Raw genomic sequence first — 13,301 nt, 5'->3', positions numbered from 1 at the left:
TTGGCATCTGGAGTCATGTGGGCCGGGAATCGAACCGCCAACCCTACGATTAGTGGACAACCCGTTCTACCACCTGAGACCCAGCCGTAATAGTCAGAGGTACAGCTGTAGTTTTTCCAGAGGAGTTTACACTTTGTGGTTTGTGATGCTAACATGAAAAGTAAGAAAGAAAGAATGAAGAAAGAAAAAAGGAAAGAAAGAAAGTAAGAAAGAAAAGCAGTCTAATTTACTCTACCAGGCAAAGCAAGACAGAAAGAAAGGAAGAAGAAAGGGAAGCAAAAGAGAAACAAACAATAGAAAGAAATTAAGGGAAAAAAAGAAAGAAAAGCAGTCTCATGTTCTCTAAGAGGCATAGAAAGAAAGAAAGAAAGAAAGAAAGAAAGAAAGAAAGAAAGAAAAGAACAACAGAAAGTAAGGAAAGTAAGAAAGAAAGAAAGAAAGAAAAGCTTTCACTCAGTAATAACACACATTAAAGAAATAAAGCTAAAAACACGTATAATGCCTTCCACTAATATTGGCACCCTTGGTAAATATGAGCAAAGACGGCTGTGACAAATTGTCTTTATTGTTTAATCTTTTGTTAAAAAATTGACAAAAATACTCTGCTCTCATGGATATCAAACAATTGCAAACATAACACAGGTTTATTAAAAAATAATAATAATAATAAAAATAAATAAATTATATATATATAATATATATATACTGGCACCCCTATGAATTCATATGAGAAAATATATGATTTTAGTACACCTGGGTAACTAGGAACAGGAAATTATTCAGTCATGACTTCCTGTTTCACAGGGGTATAAATATGAGGTAACACGTCAGCCAAATTCCCTTAGTCATTCATAACAATGGATAAGACCAAGGAATATATCTGTGATGTGCGGCGAAAGGTTGTTGAGCTTCACAAAATGGGAAGTGGCTCTAAGAAAATACCACAAGCATTGAAAATGCCCATTTCCACCAACAGGGCAATAATTAAGAAGTTCCAGTCAACTGGAAATGATATGAATCAACCTGGAAGAGGACGTGTGTCTATGTTGTCTCAACACACTGTGAAGAGGATGGTTCGAGTGACCAAAAAATCTCCAAGGATCACAGCTGGAGAATTGCAGAAGTTAGTTGTGTCTTGGGGTCTGAAAGTCTCCAAAACTACGATCCGAAGTCACCTACATCACCACAAGTTATGTGGAAGGGTTTCAAGAAAAAAACCTCTACTCTCATCCAAAAACAAACTGAAGCGTCTTCAGTTTGCCAGACACTACTGGAACTTCAAATGGGATCGGGTTCTATGGTCAGATGAAACCAAAATAGAGCTTTTTGGAAATAAACACCAGAGGTGGCTTTGGTACACACAGAGAGGTAGCTATATGGAAAAGTACCTCATGCCCACGGTTAAATATGGTGGTGGCTCTTTAATATTTTGGGGCTGTTTTTCTGCCAGAGGACCTGGACATTTTGTTAGGATACATGGAATCATGAACTTTATCAAATATCTACCGATATTAAATGAAAACCTGACTGCCTCTGCCAGAAAGTTTAAAATGGGCCGTGGTTGGATCTTCTAGCAGGACAATGATCCAGAACATTGATCAAAATGAACACAAAAATGGTTTACTGACCACAAAATCAAGGTCCTGCCATGGGCATCCCAGACCCCTGACTTGAAACCCATAGAATACCTGTGTGGTGAACTGAAAAGGAGAGTCCACCAGCATGGACCTCGAAATTTGAAGGATCTGGAGAGATTCTGTATGGAGGAATGATCTCAGATCCCTTGCCATGTATTCTCCAACCTCATCAGGCATTATAGGAGAAGTCTCAGAGCTGTTATCTTGCACAGGGAGGTAGCACGAAGTATTGACTAAAAGGATTGACTAAGAATTGTTGCACACCTATATTTAAGAAAGAAATATTTTTTATAAACCTGTGTTGTTTTTGCAATTGTTTGATATCCATGACAGCAGAGTTTTTTTTTTTAAACAAAAGATCAAAAGGTTAAACAACGAAGACAATTTTCACAGCTGTTTTTGCTCATATTTACCAAGGGTGCCAATATTAGTGGAGGGCACTGTGTAATGTGTTCACACAAAGAAACAAACTAAGCAAATGGAGAGAGAGAGGGGGAAAGAGAGAGATAGAGAGCGCAGATTTGTGTTTCTGTAGAGGACTGAAGGAAGGAATGCGAGTGAGGAATGACATTGCTCTCTAAACAACTCGGGATGAGGTCATCGCTTTAGACGGTGCTGCAGTTCTCACTAGAACCCTGCAGAGCCCGAGAGAGAGAGAGCGAGAGTGTGTGAGAGAGAGAGAGAGAGAGAAAGGGGGTGGGTATAATGGCTTTTCCAGATGTGCTTTTGCTCCTTTTCTTTCTGTCGCTACGAAAAAAATGCAAAAGGTAGAAGACGTAAGAACATCTGGCGCCACATCTGCAAAGCAATCACATTTTCCTTTCTGGAATAAAATCTAAAAAAAAAGTTTGAAGGTCCTTCAGGAAACTACTTTTTCTACTAATTGATCTTTAAAGGAACAGTTCAGATAAAAATAAAACGTGCAGAGCGTTCAGTTTACTCCAAACCCAGAACAACTGCCAAAATGCGTGCAGTGTGTGAGTCTTTATTTTTCTGTTGTTATTTTTGTTATATTTGAGGGAAAGAAAGAAGTAGCGGAAAAGAAAGAAAGAAAGAGAAAGAAAGAAAAAGGAAAAAAAGGAAGCAAAGAGGGAAACCAAGAAAAAGTAGAGAAAAAAGAATAAGAAAGATGGATAATGAGAGACAGACAGACAGAGGAAGACAAAAACAAACCGTATAAAAAGATAGAGGAATAGAAAAACAGTGAGAAAGAGAGACAGAAAGAGACAGAGGGAGGAACAGAAAGATGGACAGTGAGAGACAGATCCAAAGAGGCAGACAGATGAATTGAAAAACAGACAATGAGAGATAGGCAGAAAGATACAGACAGATGAATAGAAACAATAGACAGTGAAAGACAGACGGAAAGAGACAGACAGATAGTGGAATAGAAAGATAGACAGTGAGGGACTGACTAACAAAAAGACAGACAGAATTCTGAGACAAATCAAAAGAAAAAGATACAGAGAGAGAGAGAGAGAGAGAGAGAGAGAGAGAGAGAGATGGACAGACCGAGAAGAAGCAGAAATATAATGAGAGACAGAGAGTGAAAGACAGAAAAAATGACAGACAGAATGAGTGAGAGAAAGAGATAAAGAGAGAGAGACAGACGAAAGACCAGAGAAAAACAGATCTAGAGAGAAACAGACAGCGAGACAGACAGAGAGCCAGACAGAGGGTGGCAAATACACTGAAAGACTGACACAGTGAGTCAGTGAGAGACAGAAAAACAGATAGCGACACAAAAAGTTAAAGATAAGGGCAGAATGAGACAGATAGACAGAGAAAAAAATAAAGAAGGGTTGTGATACACACACAGAGTGAGAGAGACAGAGATAAAAATAAATAAAAAAAACAGATGCAGAGAGAGAGAACAAAATAAAAATAAATCCATGCAGACAGAGAGACAAACTGACAGACAGATAGAGTGACAGACAGAAAGATGTATAATGAGAAAGAGGAGGGAGATATAGAGAGACAGAGAAACTCGGAGAGAAAACAAATATACAGAAATACACAATTTCGAAAAGACAGAAAGATAGACAGATTCACACAAATAAAAAGAGAGAAAGAGACAGAAAATATAAACAGAAAGACAGTTAAGGAGAGAGAGAGACTGATGGACAAGAAAGGCAGACACAAGTAGAGAGAGAGAGAGAGAGAGAGAGAGAGAGAGAGAGAGAGAGACAGAGAGAGAGAGACAGAGAGAGAGAGGGAGAGAGAAAGAGACACTACCATAAAAACAGAAAGAAAGGAATAGAAAGACAGACAGTGAGAGACAAATGGATAGAAATACAGACACAGACTCAGTGAGTCAGACAGAAAGACAGACAGAGACTGAGAGACAGAAAGAGAGAAAGAAAGAAAGATAAAGTAATGCAAAGAAGCAAACAGACAGACAGACAGACAGACAGAAAGAGACAACGGAATAGAAAGAAACTGAAGAAACAGAGAGGGGACGCTTGAGGGGGGTGGGCGTGTTCAGGGCGTGTCCAGCCTGAAACAAACTCCATCCTGGACTTTACCCAGATAGGAGGAGCTGGAGCAGGTCTGACTCCACCCCCTGGACTTTTTGTTTTGCAGCAAGAGCTACTTGAAAGTACTGGAGCAATATAAAAAGAAAGCACACTCGATGAGGTTGAGAGTGTTCAGGGCGTGTCTAGGGCGTGTCTTTCACATGCCCAGGGATTGTCCAGCCTGAAACACACTCTGCCCCCAGGACTTTTGACTCGAATCGGCTCTGTACCTGAAAATATTGGAGCAACATACAGAGAGAAGGTGCTTGTGGAGGGTGGGCGTGTTCAGGGTGTGATCAGGGCATGTCTGGGGCGTGTCCCCTGCCTCTTCTTACCGTAGCTGTGCCGGAGACGGTGTGTGCGCTGGAGTCGGCGCTGGGCTCGCTGTGTGTGTGCGCTGCAGGATACATGTTCAGCGTGTGCTCGGGTACGGCGCTCGTGCCGGGGTACTCGGGGGCGGGGTGAGGGTGAGACGCCGGGTACTCAGTGGGCAGGCCATTCTGAGGGGGGGCGAACTGGGCGGAGGGGTATGGCTGGGCCATGGGCTCCGGTGGGGCGGGGGCGTCCTGATTACCCTGCAATAACACACACACACACACACACACACACACACACAAAGAGAGAGAGAAAGAAATTAGACAAAATCCGAAAAAATTTATATAACTTCACTTCTTTAGTGGCATCCAGATGTGTTGACCTTTTTGCATTAAACCCATAAAGTGTATTGTACCTGTGCAAAACGTTTATTATTATTATTATTATTTTATTTATTTATTTATTTATTTATTTTTTCAGATTTATTAATAAATGTAAAACACTTAGTTAAAGTTCACTTTCACCTGAAAGTGAACGTTTGACATAAGAAAATGAGGAAAAGGTGTGAAAGTGTGGAAAAGGGGTGCTAATATTTTATGTAAAAGCCATTGGGAAGTAATCAAATGTGTAGAAAGGGGATTTTTAAAAATTTTCTTATTGTATAATTATTATTTTTCTTCCTTTACAATAAATAATCACCATGAAAATATGAGATTTTCACTTGTTCCACTGAGAGCAATTATTTCATTATTATTGAAGGGTTTTTGTTGTGATTTTTAACAGGAATTCTTGACAACGTTTGACACCGTATCCTAAAACATACATGCAAAAAGACTTCTTTATAAATAAAAGGACCAACAAAAAGTTTTAGAAAAAAAAGACAAAGTTTTTGAAAAAAAAAAAAGACAAAAGATTTTGAAAAGTCTTGAAATTTTGATGATGCCTTTTACATCGAGCGTGAACGTCTGATGTTACTTTTTTGTTATAAAAAAAATTGAGGGAAAAATGTCTAATCTACTCTTAACTCCTTGTCTGTTCTTGTAAGATCTGATGTCACCTTTTTTTGTTTCGATACCAATGCCTTCATTTGGTCAAAACGAATTTTTGTGACAAATTCCATTTATCATTTTTAGTTCTTGGTTAAAATTGTTAGAGTTAAATATATAAACAGTTCTCTCAACACTTCCAAACGCTGCCAGATCAAATTATGAATCAAATTACACGACACTGCAAACAAACAAACAAGTGTGTTCGGGCACCACACACACACACACACACACACACACACACACACTGCGACTTTTATTTCATGAGGAGCTTTCTCATTCGATCAGGATTATCCACTTAGGTGCACGCACAAACACAGAGAGAGAGAGAGAGACAGAGACACAGAGAGAGAGAGAGAGAGAAGGAGAGAGCACATCTTTTCATGTCTAGTGTTTTTCTGAAGGAAACAGAAAGGCAAACGTGTAAAAAAAAAACTTCCCCGCTGCTTTCTCTGCAGATGTTGTGCACATCACACCGTTTGCCATTAACACCATCACCGCCTCCTGCACTGACACCTCCAGAGATGGAGAGAGAGAGAGAGACAGAGAGCAAGAGAGAGAGAGAGAGAGAGAAAGCGAGCGAGAGCAGACGCCCGGTGCTGTAATTAGGCTTTCACTCGATTAGGAGTGCTAAACTCTTTAGGCCTGATTGTCAAAGATGAGAGATACATTTGTGTGTATGTGTGTGTGTGTGTGTGTGGAGAGAGAGAGAGAGAGAGAGAGAGAGAGAGAGAGAGAGAGATGGAAAAGAAAGAGAGTGGAACAGCAGTGGAGAAGGAGAAAAAAGGAGGAAGGAGAAAATAGATGGCAGACAGTCAGGCTCGGCTCCAGCGCTCCAGCCTCCTCCCTAATGAGAACCACATTTTGGAGGCCTGATCTCCGTTTTACGTGGCAGCGCACAGGACTCACCGTTCCTCCACTCCAGAGAACCATAAAACACACTCCACAATCACTGGCAGACGACGCGTGCCGTCACGTGAAACGTACTTCAACATGGATTTTTTTTTAGTTCAGAAAATATTTGCAAAAAACCCCAAAACAAAACAAAAAAGACACACTACTTGTGGACACTACTCTGGACGTCTCATCGCTAGAAGGTTTAACCGGCTTGAAATTACTACAGAAATCCCTAATCATAGCCACACACACACACACACACACACACACACACACACACACACACACACACACACACACACACACACACACACACAGAGGAAAAAAGCCCACCAGCTGCTGATAAGAGGAGCTGAAGGGAGCTCCGTCTTTCTTCAAGGTGCATGCTGTGTATCTCTCTCTCTTCATACACACACACACACACACACACACACACACACACTGCAGCTTCTGCACAATATGCTCGCTAAGCAAAAAAAAAAAAAAATTTAAAAATATACCTCTTCCACCATCTTGCTCCCTTTTTCCTCCATAAACTAAGCAACTGCCTCAGTCCTGAGCCCTGCAGCATCGGCCCCGAGCGAGCATCAATTATGGATGAGTGTGTGTGTGTGTGTGTGTGTGTGTGTGAATGAGGGAGTGAGTGCAAGTGGGAGGGAAGTGAGGGGTGGAGAAGGAGGAGGAGGAGGAAGAGGAGGAGGAGGAAGTAAATGAGAGTCGTGCTCTGAAATGTTTCACTTTTTCACTCTCTCTTCTTTTTTCTCTCCATTCTTCAGTTGTTTATGTTTTTATTTTTATTTTATATTTTATTTTTTAAGTTTGGAAGGCCAGATATTCAGATAATTTGACTACAAGGCTATAAAATAAATTGAGAGCAGTGAGTGGGTCTGGCAAAGACAACTAGGACTAGGTTTTTTTGCTATACAAAAATAAATAAATAAATAAATAAATAAATAAATAAATAAATAAATAGTAGTGGAAAAAAGCGAATAGCAAAACAGCAAATTTAAAAAAATCTAATAACTTGATAATAAAGACCAAGAAAAGTAACTAGTCATCCAAAAAGCAAACAAGAACCACACCCCCAAACTATTCACTTCTTCTCTCTCCCTCTTTCTTTTTTTCTTTTCTTTTCTTTAAAAAAAAAAAGTTTATTCACTTAATATTTAAGATATTTACTTAAACTGACTACAAGACTTAATACTACAAGATGCCATAAGTGGACAACTAGGGGGACAAAAGGAAAAAAACAAAACAACAAACAGCAGCTAGTTAAAAATATGCAAAATAATTAAACAATTAAAAAAAAGACAAAAGACTGCTTAACAAATTATTAAAAAAAAAACAATTGAAAAAAATCAACTAGTTACCTAAGTCAGGAAAAAGAAAACCCTAAAAAAAAGTGATTTAAACAAAAAAGCAAAGTGAAAACGGCACAAAACAGCTAAAAAACAAAAACAAATGACGTGTAAAACATTTTAAAAATAAAAAAAGTAACCCAAAGTTTAAAATTAATCTAATGACAACAAAAAACATAAAAAGCAATGAACTATATTTAAAAATGGTTAGTTAACAAAACAACAAAATGGCAGAAAAAGTAAAAAAGTTGGTTAAAAATTTGGTTGAAAAAAAAAGGTTATAAATCAATGACAAAATATGGAAATAACAGCAAATAAAACAACAAGCTAGCTTAGCAAAGAAGCAGAAAATAGTGAATAAATAAGTAAAAAAATGAAAGACTGAAAAAAGAAATAAGTACACAAGATAATTAACTAAAAAGAAAAAAAAACAGTGAGTAAAAATACCCTCAGAAAATGAGAGGGTAAGGTGTGAAAACCTAGATGCTGTGACCTTTCATCTTTCTCAAACGGTTTCAAAAAACAAAAAACAAAAACGAAATATAATGGTGGAATGATTGAAAACTGTATTTCCTCCTGGCATCAGCGCGAACGTTGTGACTGAGACACTGAAGTCCAGCTGTCTGTGTGTGAAGATTGATCACCTGTGATATTCATGCCATCCCACTTGGTTTAGTAAAGCCATAAACCATGTGGCCCTGTCATATATCACACACACACACACACACACACACACACACACACACACACACACACACACACACACACAGAGTAAAATCCTGGACCAAACCCGGGAAAACGGGCTGATATAAGACCGTCCCAAGCTCCTGCTGGCTCGGCCGCTTTCCCATGGCTCGGACGTTCGATCGACCTTCACCTCCTCTCGCTCAATCTGTGTGTGTGTGTGGGGGAGAGAGACAGAAAGAACCTGTAGGCTCTCCAACACAAAGCTGGATCCTGTCCAGACCCACAGGGTGCCACTTTGGCCATCAGTTCATCGACTTAAAGGGCAAATCGCTCCCTTGATGCCTTGTGGTCTCTCTCTCTCTCTCTCTCTCTCTCACACACACACACACACACACACTCATTATTTCCACCGTGTGCCACACGTCAAGTCAGCCCCCATGACTTCAGAGCAATTCATGTTCTGCTTTTAATATGTAGCGTGCTAAACCTAGAGCAAGTCCAAAACCTCACCTGCTCACTATATAGGGTACTACTGAAAGTGCCCTCCATTTCATGGCCTTGCCCCAAAAACAGTATAGTACACATCCTACATGAATGGCCTGTTATTTAACATAATGCACTGTGTGAAAGGCGGGGCTTATACAATGAAACACTCCCACAGTGGTGTCATGATGGACAGACGTGTGATGACATACACCAATCCCCTTCTCTACATCAGTGTGTTATAAAGTGTGTGTGTGTGTGTGATAGAGATCATTTCAGCTGTAGCACTGGTGTGTGTGCTTTTTTTTTTAACGTTTTGTGAGCAGCACCATCAGCGGGAACATCGACTTGCTTTCTCTCGCAGTAAACAAATTAATAATGCAGGAGGTTTTGTAGCGCGTTGCTGCAAACCGTTCCAAAAGTAACCCACTTCCCAACAGGGGGGCTTTTATCTTTTTTAAAATGATATGAGCCCGTTGCAGGAATGTGCCGCGCTAATGTAAGTGTGTGTTTTAACTCTGACGTGACCCGAGCTGATCTCGGCGAGGAAGGTTCCAGAGTGAGTGGGTGGAGGGAGAGCGAAAATGTGTGTGTGGGTGCATGTGCGCGGATGAGAAGGTATGTTTGTGTTTGCGCATGTGCACACATGCATGCATGTATGTTTTTTTCTGTGTGTGTGTGTGTTTAGGTGTATGCACATGCTTGTGTATGTATATGTGTGCAAATGTGTATGCATATTAAATGCGCGCATATGTGCACACGTGTGTGTGTGTGTGTGTGTGGACTGAGTTAATGCATGAGGCCTGTGCATGGGCCAAGAAGCCTCTGCCTTCTTCCCCCATTATCATATTAGCTTGCATTAGCAACTCTCAGCTGATCTCTATCTCTCCCGCTCGCTCTCTCGTCCCCTTTTCCCTCTTTCGCCTACTCCCTCTTTCTACATCTCTCTCTCATGCAAATGAAGACGTAAAGTGGAATCAGTTCATCAATCACACTCACATGGGGATAACACGGCACGGGAAGAGGATTAGCCACGTCCTCTCTGGACCCCGCACGGGTCTTTCTCCTGTCACACACACACTGACTATAATTAAACATCTTAACCCTTATGATTTTAGGATTTTTCCAACAGAATCATTTACAAAGACACGTCAACTGCCGTGAGGAGGATTTGCAAATCAGGAGCTGTCTCCATTTCCAGAAATACTCTTTATATCTCTAATCAAACACAAAAAGACAAGGAATGTCCTGGGTTATTTCATTCTGCAACACTCTGACCAAATAATGCACCCCTCTATTTTTCCGGTTCATATTTCTACAACGAAGACCGAGCCCTGTTTCATTTCCAAGCCAAGCGGTTTGAGACAAAGCCACTGCAGGCGCCAAAGTGCATCCCCGAGCAGTTTAATTAGAATTAAAGAGCTGATGTGGATTAAGCGGTGCACCATGACAAACGTAAATCCTGTCAATCATGTAGGATCACGAAAGGGAAATCGGCATGGCCGCCGAAAAACACTCATCCGCTATTCTGCTGGATCCTCACACACCTGCCCATCAACCCTGCCTCTGGCATTGACATTTCAATACTTCCCAAGCACAGAGAGCCACACACACTATTTTATCAGTGCTTAGGATATTTAGGTGTAAGAATATCACCTCAAAATGCATCTGGTAAGATTCAGTGTGATCTATGAGATGGTAAAACCCCTACAAGTATCCACCCCCCACCCAGGTTCATATACTCAATTCTCCACTGGCATACAGCCAAGTGCCCTCTATTGTTCACGACTCTGGGGAAAGCCGCAAAGCCCTTGTTCGTCCAACCACACATGACATTTTGCAACCGGAGACTACCAATTTGAGGTAGGCTTTCTGCCATTTCTTTGGCCTAACGCCACAACAAAGATGCAAAAAATAGCATCTCGAGAGCAGGCGTTCTTGAGAGTCGCTAGTGGAGTCTATTTTGAGCACGCAAAAACATGCAATCACAACCAAGTTCCTATTTCAAACACTGCTGGCTGAATTCCACTGTTTTTTTTTTCAGCCAGGAGTTTGGAGACGATGTACAGCGTGTGTGTATGGAGAAACAGTAATGATGTCTCCAAGTGTGGAAGACAGTGGCTCCTGGCCTCATTATTTCAGATGCAGTCCCATCTACAGGCTGGAGCTTAGGAAAAAAAACCGTGATCAAAAGAATCGGTTCCCTCCTCCACCATTTTCCCACCGTTTCTCACTCAGCTGAGACGGAGATGTGATAAAATCATCTTTACATTGTTTTTTTGCTGAGAGGTTTTGGGTTTCCTTCTCATTTTACTTCAGCAGACTAATATATTGGCAGATAGAGGGCAGAATAACAGCAGAATAAATAAGAAGTAATATCATAACATAACTTCTTTTAGTGCCACTTATTTATTTTACTTTTACTTAGTATTTATTTAATTACTTTGCATTTAGTCTATTTACATATTATTTTTGCTGTTTGCTTATTACCTTCCACCCATATATTTACCACCCTACCTATCGATTTGGCGAGCTATTGACCAACTGATCTAATCACCCACCAACAAACCAACCATCCTGCCTACCAACTCATAAATTACTCTGCGAGCCAATCTATAAACAGTTCTACCCACCAAACAACTAACCAGTCCACTCACCCACCAACCAACCTACCAACTTAGCAATTAATTAATGAATCTACCTACCAGGCAATCACCCACCAAACCGCCAATCAAAGAACCTACCTACCCAGCAATCAACTAATAATTAACCTAGCTACTCGCCAATCAATAAACCTAACAACAAACCAACGTCTAAAACAACCTACCTGCCAATAAATCAATAAACAAACCCATCCACTCAGGAAATTAGTATTCAACATATCATACTGCCCACCCAAAAACCAACCTACCAAATCACATAAATGGTTAACCTACTAACCTACTTAACCAACCAACCCCCCCCAGACAGTAACCAGCCAATCAACAAACATTTCTACCCACCAATTAGCTTACCCACTTATCCACCCAACAGTTGACCTACCTAACAACAAACCAACCATCCAGTCAATCAATGAACCTACCTATGTACACATTATCAATTGGCCTATCTACATATCCACCCAAAATTCAGTCAACCAACCAAACATGGAACCTCAATGAACACACCCATCCACCACTAACCAACCTATTCAACAACTAATCTATCCATCCATTGAACAATATCTATCTATCTATCTATCTATCTATCTATCTATCTATCTATCTATCTGTCTATCTATCTATCTATCTATCTATCTATCTGTCTATCTACATCTGTCTATCTACCTACCTACCTATCTATATATCTATCTACTGTATTTATCTATCTATCACACCCTGTGTCTCACTCACTTGGATACTTGCTAAGACCCACTGGTCGTTTTAGAAATTCTCTGTTGGGAAAGTCGAGAGAAGCAGTTGGCAACGGTACAGGAGTGGAATGTCAATGACATCATGCAGAGAAGAAAGGGAATATGCATGTGGGAGAGGGAGTGAGAGAACCAGATGGTAGATACGTAGTCTGAGTGTCCTTTGCAGCTGTTCCTCTTCCAGTTCTCCTTTGATACACATCAATCCTGAGCGGCTCTGCTTCGCTCCACATGACAAGAGTGTATACATCTCCAAAGTGAAGGCCTGTAACCTTCCTGAGAGCCACCGTGCTGGAACAAATCTGCTTTCCATCCCAAGCTGCAAATCTCATGTTCTAACCGGAGTGAACTTTGGAGCAGCTCAGCTGGCTGTGTCCACCCTGTGCACTCTTTCCTCTTTGTCTTTTTCTCTCTTTCTCATCCCTCTATTGCTCTCTGTGGACCCTCAGTCCCTGCTGGGTTTGGCACACTGCAGCAGAAAGTGCTCAGCATGTTGGCTCAAAATTGTCACGGTCGCTAATAAAGCAAGGTCATTAGACAGCCATGTTTTGGCTTAATTTGGCTTAATCAGCCGCTCAAGTTCACCAACTGGAACCCGCACACACATGCATATACACATCTGTAATTACTTATTGTCACAGTCATATGGGTGAAGGTGGTACTCGCAAACCGACACGGCCATATGGAGTCTGTATGGAACCTGTCATGCTTGCTTTACACATCTTAACTTACTGAAAAAAGGGCAAGAGTGTAGTATATAGAAAAATGAGTGCAGCTTTGTAAAGCCAGTATGTTTGTCTTGAAGTATGACAGCCCGTAGTGGAATACGCATCATGCTCGTTGACATCCTAAGGCTAAGATCGACATGGCACATGGATCACTTCCTGAACTACCTTTTCAACTCCCGACGTCTGCATCCTTCCCTCTTTCCTCCCTCTGAAGCCTCTTGTTAG

The 13,301-nt window shown here is 40.8% G+C and overlaps 1 protein-coding gene across 9 annotated transcripts in view; it reads right to left on the bottom strand.

Annotated features, from left to right (window-relative positions):
* The window catches only part of rbfox1 (RNA binding fox-1 homolog 1), a 325,104-nt gene that overhangs the window by 55,581 nt on the left and 256,222 nt on the right, over window positions 1-13,301 (bottom strand). For 8 of the 9 annotated variants that reach the window (XM_017459787.3, XM_053673512.1, XM_017459796.3 and 5 more), the window contains one exon: window positions 4,489-4,728. In XM_017459787.3, coding sequence (XP_017315276.1) covers window positions 4,489-4,728 — 240 coding nt within the window. Of the gene's footprint in view, window positions 1-4,488; window positions 4,729-6,911; window positions 7,044-13,301 lie in introns of those variants that run through there. The other variant, XM_017459802.3, reaches the window with a different exon arrangement.

This window comes from Ictalurus punctatus, chromosome 2 (assembly GCF_001660625.3).
Source record: "Ictalurus punctatus breed USDA103 chromosome 2, Coco_2.0, whole genome shotgun sequence".
Lineage (NCBI taxonomy): Eukaryota > Metazoa > Chordata > Actinopteri > Siluriformes > Ictaluridae > Ictalurus > Ictalurus punctatus.
This window is presented reverse-complemented; position numbering and strand designations above follow the sequence as displayed.